At 39.1% G+C, this 10,524-nt stretch overlaps 2 protein-coding genes across 2 annotated transcripts; both read right to left on the minus strand.

Moving 5' to 3' along the window:
- Positions 1-3,305: 3,305 nt before the first annotated feature.
- Positions 3,306-5,369, minus strand: LOC126912826 (uncharacterized). Its single transcript, XM_050706985.1, has 2 exons — positions 4,172-5,369; positions 3,306-3,606 (listed from the first exon to the last, which is right to left on the minus strand). The coding sequence occupies exons 1-2, from the start codon at positions 4,929-4,931 to the stop codon at positions 3,407-3,409; spliced, it is 960 nt and encodes a 319-aa protein (XP_050562942.1). The 5' UTR covers positions 4,932-5,369; the 3' UTR covers positions 3,306-3,406.
- On the minus strand, positions 5,162-8,596 carry LOC126912845 (uncharacterized). The gene is made up of 3 exons (XM_050707142.1): positions 8,386-8,596; positions 6,306-8,245; positions 5,162-5,281 (listed from the first exon to the last, which is right to left on the minus strand). Exons 1-3 carry the CDS (start codon positions 8,594-8,596, stop codon positions 5,162-5,164), a joined length of 2,271 nt encoding a protein of 756 aa, XP_050563099.1.
- Positions 8,597-10,524: the final 1,928 nt, after the last annotated feature.

A 10,524-nucleotide genomic window follows, 5' to 3' on the forward strand; every position in this document is an offset into this window, starting at 1 on the left:
AATAATAACGGTTTTATTCAGTAACTAGCTTTTGCCCGCGACTTCGTTCGCGTGGAATAGTGACTTCCGGCAAATTTTTGGTTTTAACCACATAGTTCCCATAGCTATAGGCTGATGATGATGATGATGAGTTCCCGATCTCGCGGGATCTTTTCAAAAATGAGATGTGGAAGATATTCCAGGGAACTCTTCAAAAATCAACATAATGAGCTCTGCGTTTGAATTTAATAGATGTATACTCACTTAGGGCATTGAAAAAATAGTTTAAAAACGGACTTTAACTAAAGAAATATGATAATCTTTCCGAACTTAAGATGAAAACTAACTTAAAACTAAAGAAAGCTACGAATTACGAATTTATAACAATTAAAAAAGAAATTATATTAGAACCTATCCTTTATGCTATAATAACCAAGCTTAAACTAAATAATTTAAAAGAAACGACTTAAATCTAATCTAATTAATTTATAAATTAGACTTACAATTTTATTAAAAAAACTAACTACAGTAACTACTAATAATCGATATCAAACTAAACCTACGTTAAAAAGTTTAACCAGAAAACCAGGAAAACCCAACAAATAAACTTATTAATTGACAAATACAACGAAACCAATTTAGAATATACGAAACAGCAGGACCACTACAGACAAATAATCATACGACTGATAATACACATTTTCTACAATAGTACCGAAGCGCTCGGCCGATACCCAACCAAATAATTGTAACAAAACCATAGCGCAATCTATTTCGATCCCAACGCCATCTATCGAGGATAAAGACAACTTGGATTATTTATTTATACTCCGTTCGGGCATTTTCTTTGTACTAAAGGTTTAATTATATTGATATAATTTTTTACATACCTTTTTACTATTTGTTAACTTTTTTTCGACGAATTAAAACAATAACATGAACCGAAGTCGTGTAACGATCGACATAGAATTATCTATACTCCGTTAGAGCGTTTTCTTTGTACTAAAAGTTGTATTATGTTATATTTTTCATTGCTTTTTACTATTTTGTAAAAACAAATTTCCAATGAATTAAAACAATAACATGAACTGAACAATTGTAATTACACCATTGCGCGATCAACGCCATCTATCTACGGAGTATAGGAACAGCCCGACATTGTTCAATTCCGTACTATAAGTACGAAATTGAACAATAGATGGCGCTGTATTTTTATATTATTTTTATTTTTATTTTATTTTTATTTTATTTTTATTTTATTTTTATTTTATTTTTATTTTATTTTTATTTTATTTTTATTTTATTTTTATTTTATTTTTATTTTATTTTTATTTTATTTTTATTTTATTTTTATTTTATTTTTATTTTATTTTTATTTTATTTTTATTTTATTTTTATTTTATTTTTATTTTATTTTTATTTTATTTTTATTTTATTTTTATTTTATTTTTATTTTATTTTTATTTTATTTTTATTTTATTTTTATTTTATTTTTACTTTATTTTTATTTTATTTTTATTTTATTTTTATTTTATTTTTATTTTATTTTTATTTTATTTTTATTTTATTTTTATTTTATTTTTATTTTATTTTTATTTTATTTTTATTTTATTTTTATTTTTATTTTATTTTTATTTTTACTTTTATTTTTATTTTATTTTATTTTATTTTATTTTATTTTATTTTTATTTTATTTTTTGATTTTTGAAATAAAAATATATCTATGTCCTTTCTAAGGTTCTAAACTATATCTGTACCAAATTTCAACCAAATCCGTCAAATAGTTGCGGAGATTAATGGTATAAGCATAGAATGTTCGACGTGATTCTTTAATTTGACATAACTTTTTTATTTATGAACCGATTGATATGAAACAAACACTAAATGTAAATTTAAGCATCCCACAATATATTCGTGAAAACCGCATCCAACTCGGATCAGCTGTTTCTGAGATTAGCGCGCACAGACGAACAGACAAACAGACAAACAGACAAACAGACAAACAGACAAACAGACAAACAGACAAACAGACAAAAAAAAAGTTAATTACATTTTTGGGTTCGACATCGACATAACAATAACCCCTGCTATTTTTTTTATTTTTATTTTCAATGTACAGACAGCACTTTTCTACGATTTTATTATATGTATAGATATTCACTAAAATATTTATCTTTGTTATGTGGACTGAGGGACCACAGTTCAGTTGCTATACTTTTTTTATCTTTAATGCTTTGTGGTCTGTTATTTAATAGATATCTTTACAAATTTTTTACTAAATGTCTGTAATTCACAAAACCTTCTATATCAGATACTTTCCGAGATCTGACTGATCGTCTTTGAGAACTGAGGGACCACACTTTATGGGTCGTAGTTTTTAATATATTTGTTTACAAATTCCCAGATTCGTTCTACAATTGTTTTAGGTCTACTACTAAATCCTAGAACTTTCATTTCGCGAATTCCCAGTGTGGTCCCTCAGTTCACCCACACATAAATCTGTGGATCATACAAAGACTTGCTATGTGCGGGAATCCAACCCGCTATACGTTACGCGACAGCCGGTTGCCTAGCCACAGCGCAAACCATACAGTCAGTCAAGTTAAACTTAGATATTCTACGTCTCTACATTGCTGCATGACATCTACATGAATCTAAAAAGTCCTTATAGGTACATACAACATAATTATATAACACATTCCCAAAAAAAACACAATGAGAAAAAGCATCACATTACCAGCTGCCTGGTGGAACATGACATGGACATGTAAACAAGTCGTCCAGTGTCCATAAACAGTATAAACAGAGCCACCGTAGCCAGGGTAAATACTGACCAGCGCACTACAACTTGAGGAAGTTCCGGGCGAAGCGAAAATATCTTCGAGCTAAACATAATGTAACTCTTTCATGACTTAAAGCGGTTATAAAGCGTGTTTGTAGGTAGTTAGGGGTGTATGTATGCCCATTTTATAAAGGTTTTAGTCATCAAAAAAATACTTTTTATTTATTTATTTATTAGTTTAATCTTCATCACAAAATAGTGAATGGCGGACTTAATGCCTTAAGGCATTCTCTAACAGTCAACCATAGGGTAGTGCAGAGAAATGAAGCAATATATTTATATATTTTTAGGAATCAGAAGTTTGGATATTTAAAAAAAAAAACAACGCAACACACAATCAAAATGATACCACTCTTTATTTTTTTTATTTAGGAACAAAATAACAATCACGAAAAGTAACCTTATCTACCGCAAATCACCACACATTGAATTAGCACATAAATAATCGAAGAAATAACAATAAAGTACAAAAATTAGAAAAATATCAGTCTCACGATCCTTGAGCGATGTAACCTCCTCGACGACTCTCGAGCAAATGGGCTTGAGAACGGTGTGAAGTTTGCTTTTATAAACTCTTAAAAGCTGTTATTCCTTGACTCCTAACACGGCCTCTCCTGACAGCAAGTCGTCCTCGACTTGAACTTCTTGGGATGCGCCTGCACTGGGATGCTGTTCTGTTCCCACCTCCTCATCTAAGCTCGGCATGGATAACCCAATTGAAGCTGGTGCCGGGTTGTCGCCTTCCAAGTGATCTAACCTATTTTCAGCCTCGTCAGTATCGTCATCTGAAAGAACTTGCTATGGTTATTCACACAAATAACACAAGTATACTGATCGCTTAATTTAATTACATAAATAGGAAAATGGCTAACGATATAAGATAGTAGGCGTCCCAACCATTTCATATCATTGCCTTATACGTTACCACAGCGACTGACGCTACATGGGTGACGATCACCGACGTTGGGCGACACACGCCTTCGCAGTGGGGCGTATCCCATGGTTAGGCGACACACGCCCCTGGGGCGTCCGTCTATATGCGATTAACACCATTGATGGGGAACACATCCCATTGTTGGGCGACTAACGCCATTGGGACTAACCCGGTGGGACTAACCCGGTGGGACTAACCCGGTGGGACTAACCCGGTGGGACTAACCCGGTGGGACTAACCCAGTGGGACTAACCCGGTGGGACTAACCCGTATGTTCGGCGACTAACGCCGTTGGGACTAACCCGTATGTTTGGTGACAAACGCCATTGGTGACGTCCCATTGTAGGGCGACTAACGCCACAGGGACTAACACTTCTGAAAACAAAAAAAAAACAGGATCAGTTAATCATACTCACTTTCAAAGAAAGCGGCACAACTTTCTGGGCACCATTCTCCTTTCCAAGGCACCATGTATTGGGAGGCTGCTTGAGTGGTTTTCCCGCAGCTTCCGCTGAGAAGTTTAAGTTCATAGCGCCCATTAGGTAAGACTTTGGTCACTCTATATGGTCCTCGCATTCCAGGGTCTAATTTTCCCGTTGATTGCGAGTACTTTATTACAAAAACTAGGTCATCCACCTTGTATTCGCGCGGTGGACGTCTAAACTGGTTGGCTGAAGCATCTTGCTGTTCCTGGTTCTTTTTCATCAGTTCGCTAGCGCGACTTCGACGCATCTCTCGCAGAGCTTCTCTGTTGGTATCTGGAGTACTTGTAGCTAGGTCCCGTATCAACGATCGTATAGCTGGGGTAGAGGCGTCCGTACCAATCATTAAATTTATGGCTGAGGATTGGGTAGTTTTCTGCTTGCTGATATTTAGTACCAGTTGTAACTTCCAAAGTGTGGTCGACCAGGAGGCGTTCTTATGTCCCACTTCGATACGAAGCATGTTAAGAACGGTTCTTATATACCGTTCCACTTGCCCGTTCGCGCCGTGCATTTCAGGAGTTATATAGTGCAGGTCTGAACCAAGTTCGGATATCCACTGCACGAAGTCCGTAGACTCAAACATCCTACCCCTGTCAGTAACTAACAGTCTGGGAACTCCAAATAAAGAAATGGCTTGAGACATGACGCGTTTCAACTCACTGGTGTCTTGGCGGTAAATAGGGTACAACATACAAAACTTTGTAAAAGCATCAACTAGTATTAAGATAAATTTGTAACCCTCCGATTCTGGCAGTGGTCCCAGGGCATCGACATGAACGGTGTCGAAAGGGGTTTCGGGTTTTGACCAGGATGAGATATTCTGAAGCGGTGCCCGGGGCACTCGCTTTTTAGAAATACATACTAAACAATGGGAGATGTATTTAGACACAAATTGGCGGAGCCCGGGGAACCAGAAATGTTTTAGGATGAGATGTAGAGTTTTATCAGCACCCACGTGCTCATGCTCATCGTGGAAAATTCGTAAAAGACTGAGTCGATGGCCCTTGGGTATAAAACAAAGAAGGCGTGCTTCTTCACCGACTGGCGTGTATTTGTAATGCAATAGGTCATTTTTCAAGACATAACGACTAGAGTCGAGCTGACCTTCTGAGAGTTTCTGTATAAGGTCTTTAGTCTCATGGTCCGCGTTTTGCGCTATTTGCGCCCAGTTACGAGGTCTCGTTATTTGATTTATGGTGGTGACGGGGTTTCTACTGAGGTAGTCGGCATGTGGAAGCATAACCCCTTTTCTGTACTCGAGGGAAAAATTAAAATCCTGGAGGTAAATCCACCATCGAGCTACGCGAGGAAGCAGATCTTTTTTGGGTTCCGTAGACTTGAGAGCGTTGCAGTCTGTGACGACCTTGAATTGCAAGCCCACCAAATAATGGCGAAAATGCTGCAAGGCCTTCACGACCGCTAACGTCTCCAATTCGTAGCTATGGTATTTGCTTTCTGCTCCTTGCGTAACCTTACTGAAGTATGCCACCACATGCCTTCCACCATCAGTGTCCATTTGTAAAAGTACTGCCCCATAACCGGCAGAGCTCGCATCTGTGTGAACTTCGGTTTTTAGCTCAGGGTTGAAAATGGTGAGGACAGGCTCACTAGTCAAGCATTGTATTAAATCTTGCCGAACTTGTTCCTGTTCCTGACCCCAATGAAAATCTACCCCCTTTCGAGTTAAATGGGCGATGCACGCGGTCTTGGTTGCGTAGTTTTTAATATATTTGCGGAAGTATCCTGCCAGTCCTAATAATTGACGGACCTGCCTGACATTTTTGGGAGCTGGGGAGTTTTTTAACGCCGCTATTTTCCTAGAGCTCGGTCGTACCTGACCAAAACTTATCGACCTACCCAAGTATTCGACTTCGGTTGTCAAGAAAGAGCATTTCTTTAAATTTATCGAAAAGCCTGATTTAGTGAGTGTTTGCAGGACTCTCTCGAGCAAAGCGATGCCATCCTCTGCGGTATTACTTAGCAAGAGGACGTCATCGATATAAACTAGCGCGTTTCCGGCGTCGATAAATTCGCGAAGGGTGTGATTTATTATCCGTTGGTATACGATCGGGGAGTTCGTCAAACCATACGGCATTTTCAGGAATTCGTAGTGCCCTTCTGGTGTGACGAATCCCGTCACGTGAACGGAGCTCTCTTTGATTCGAATCTGGTGGAAACCAGTAGCCATGTCTAAGCTGCTGAAGAAGGTGTAGCGACCCAACCGATCAATGTGGTCGTCTATCAGGGGGAGAGGGTATCTCTCCTTTTCAGTGATACGATTGAGCGCCCTGTAGTCGACACACATTCGGTCGGACCCGTCCTTCTTCTTCACCAGTATTATGGGGCTGGCGTACTCTGATCGTGATTCCCTGATGATGCCTTTATCCAATAAATCTCTAATTATTTCGCGTACTACAAGTTTCTCGTTATAAGAGAGCTTGTACGGTCGGTATACGATGGGAGTGGTATTAGTTAGTTTGATCTCCATGTAACCAGTTGTAACTGTACTCGTCGCGGTACCAGTGATAAGAAAGTTTGAAAATTTGTTAATCACAGACATCAGAGAATCACGCAGAGCGCCTTGCAAAGGGGTATTGACCAACGTTTGGTCAAGACGTAGAACTTCGTTCACACAAGCAGGAGTGTCGCTAGCTCGAGTGATGTACTGTCTGTCTTTGGTGCGTACGTACGTTACCCCGTCGCGGTTAAGGACGTCTGTTCCAATAATAAGAGAAGTGTTCATACATGACTTTGGCACTACCACTAGGTCAGTTTCTATAGAAATGTCACTAAGCTCAATAGTTGCCGTAATGAACGAAGAAGCTACGATTTCCCGCTCGCTTATACCCTTGAGAACGCAGTGTGTTGGTTTAACTTGGCAAGAAAGGTGCTTCAGAACATCTGAAGAAATCAGCGACACGTTTTGGGCTCCACTATCTATGAGCGCGTCCATGGGGATACCCTGGACAACGGCCGTTACAATATCTGTCTTGTTATTTGCGTGACTCGCGCACAAATTAACATTTCGCTGGTTCCTTTGTTCTGAGCGGTTCTTGGCGAAGCACTTTTCTTCTGTGTGCCCCCTTTTCTTACAAAACGAGCATAGCAATTCGGATTTGCTAGCAGCAGTGGTATCGTTAACAGAGCCTTGTGTCCCAGATTTTACGGTAGACCTATCACTGGATTCTTTGCGAGTCTTTTTAATACAATTGCGACCCACATGTCCACGCTGGTTGCATATGTAACACTTGGGTCCGCGATCAGAAGATGAGTTCGAAGACGAATGTTTATTTGTCGCGGTACCACAAGAATCAGGTTTAGCGCGGTTCGGTTTCACGTAAATTGAAAGGAACGAGACTATATCTTCGGTTGCTAGGTTTGCATTCGCCGCGGCCGCTCTAATTTGTGGGTTATCAATACCACGTATGACGATTAGAGTTCGTAACTCATCGCTAAGACCCTTAACTATCCTTAAGCGTAACAAGGTACGACGAGCGTATTCTGCATATGTCGTGTATTTATCGGATGTCGTGTTCATTGCTTCGAATAAAATATTTGCGTAATCTAACTTCCGGGGACAAAGGGGTTTAAACTCAAGCTTAAAATTTGACCACGTTCGATCATTGGTGACCCATTCATTGAGCCAAACTTTAGCATCGCCTTTAAGGCAGGAAGCTACTCGCGACAAACATTCATGGTCCCTCCAACCGTTCGCGACCGCGGCTCGGTCCACTTCCTCGCACCATGCGTCAATATCGTGTATGTTCGGATCGAAATTAGATACGTAATAGTTGTGCGACCTAGTAGGCTGCAAAGATCTCAAGGCTTCCGCGAGCATGGTCACAGTGGACACGGTTTCGGATCCGCGAGCGCTTGGGCTGTCCGCATGAACTGTCGTTGAAGAACCCTCGGAATTATTAATGCGAACTTGTTGCGGAACATCGCTCAAGTCGTCGAGACTACGCGAACGCGAAGCGGCTTCACGAACCGGATCCTGCAGGTTTCCTTCAGTGTGAGAATTTGGCAAATTATTAGGCGTGGATATCGCGTTCGCACCGTTATGCTCGATAGCATCAAGCCTTGTCATAATATTACTGAGAGTGTCTTGTAACGAGTTATTAGTACGTGGAGTCACTGACGGGTACCTTGCACGCGGGGGTGTATGTGGAGATCGAGATCTAGAATGGCGGTGGTCCCGAGCCTCGCGGCGACGACAATGCGAGCTTTCCTCGGAATCGCTACGCTCCCGACGACGGTTCCGTCGTGATCTACGGCGCGACCTACATTCGGTTTCACTGTCAGGGGACTCGTCTCGCGAAACGCGTTGAGATCGACCTCGTGAACGACGACGTTCATGGCTTCCCGGCATGATGAGCACAAATATTCGGTATTAAATCACAATCACACACGTAAAATATCAAAATGATAAGCGAAAACCAAAAGTGAAATTTGCGGGTAGAAAAATATTTTGATATTTTGTTCCTTGAATGTTTTTACTGGAAATCTAGTGGGCAATTAAAGCTGTTCTTTATCCCACTTCTGATTTTAGGAATCAGAAGTTTGGATATTTAAAAAAAAACAACGCAACACACAATCAAAATGATACAACTCTTTATTTTTTATTTAGGAACAAAATAACAATCACGAAAAGTAACCTTATCTACCGCAAATCCCCACACATTCAATTATCACATAAATAATCAAAGAAATAATAATAAAGTACAAAAATTAGAAAAATATCAGTCTCACGATCCTTGAGCGATGTAACCTCCTCGACGACTCTCGAGCAAATGGGGTTGAGAATGGTGTGAAGTTTGCTTTTATAGACTCTTAAAAGCTGTTATTCCTTGACTCCTAACAATACAATATATTTTATACATTTAATTGAAAAGTGGTTTACTTTAGTAAGGCTTCAATCAATTGGTTTACAGAAAATCATATTGTTCGATCGTAGTTACGTTAAGTTTTTTTACCCTGCAATATACTCTAACAAAACTGACTGCGTAGTTGGCGCGGTAACTGGCAACTGGCTGCCGTGCAACGTGTAGCTGGTTCGATTCTCACACGGAGCAACTGTTTGTGTGATCCACAAATTGTTGTTTCGGGTCTGGGTATCATGTGTATTTGAATTTGTATGTTTGTAAATGCAACTAGGAGGAGAAAATCCTAGTGTGAGGCGACGTTTTTTCTTTAAAAGAAAAGAAGAAATAGAAAACTCGACTTCCTCTATTTAAAATTCAAAATAAGTAAAAATATTTTGTTAGGCTAACGTTAAAAGGCTGATAATCCACTCTGGATTGCTACATAGAATTCCGAGAAATCAGTCCCACGGAGCTCACAAAAACTAAGCTAACAAAACGGCCATGAAAATTGGTTTGTGGTTAACACTTCAAAATACATTTCTAGGACTAGAACAATTCCTAGTATTTGGAACAGACAAATACACATACATATAAAATAAACAACATTTATCTATGCGATGTTCCGTTCTCGAATTCAAAACATAGAAAAATTAATGGATTTTTAGATGTTTGATAACGTATTCTCCAAACTAGCTTCTGTCTGCAGTTTCCCGCGTTCTTGTGGGATAAAAAGGATCTTATGTGTTATTACAGACCATATTCTATCCCCTATATAATTCCTAATTATAAGTTTAAAATCGCTAGCCCGCATTGAGCAAGCGTAGAGCTTAATGCTCAAACCAACTCCGTGCAGCAGTGGCCACGTAGGCTGTGGATGATGTGGATGAACGGTTACCGGATCAAAGGTTGATGAGTGATACAAAGGAGCGAGGGAGCACACGTGACGTAGGCTAATAGTATACTGATTGCTCAGCCTATATTAATTTTAAAGTAAAGTAAAATGCACGAATAAGTGCATTACTAGTGTATGGTTTCACCGTACTATATCAAAAACAACAATCTTAATCACAAAAATAAAAAGAGGTACATATAATATAACAATAATAATAAAGAGCAATAATAATTCAACCGAGATGCGGTATGACGTCGCGGATTTCTCGCGACACTATTTTATTACGTGAGACACTTTAAATTGGATTCGCGAGTTCGCGACAGCCGACGTACTACGTCACCACTCCCGCTCAGAATCGCTCCCCAAGTTTTATTGTTTAATTGAAATCACGCTCTTTGTTCAACGAACAATTTCAAGAGTTTGTTTTTTTTTTTCTTGTGCCTGTGTTAATGTTAAGAAAATGTTTCTAGAAGTTTTTCCTTTTTTTGCTTGTGTTGAAAGAAGTTGGTGTTTGTAGGTAAATGAGAAGT

Source organism: Spodoptera frugiperda, chromosome 30 (assembly GCF_023101765.2).
Source record: "Spodoptera frugiperda isolate SF20-4 chromosome 30, AGI-APGP_CSIRO_Sfru_2.0, whole genome shotgun sequence".
Lineage (NCBI taxonomy): Eukaryota > Metazoa > Arthropoda > Insecta > Lepidoptera > Noctuidae > Spodoptera > Spodoptera frugiperda.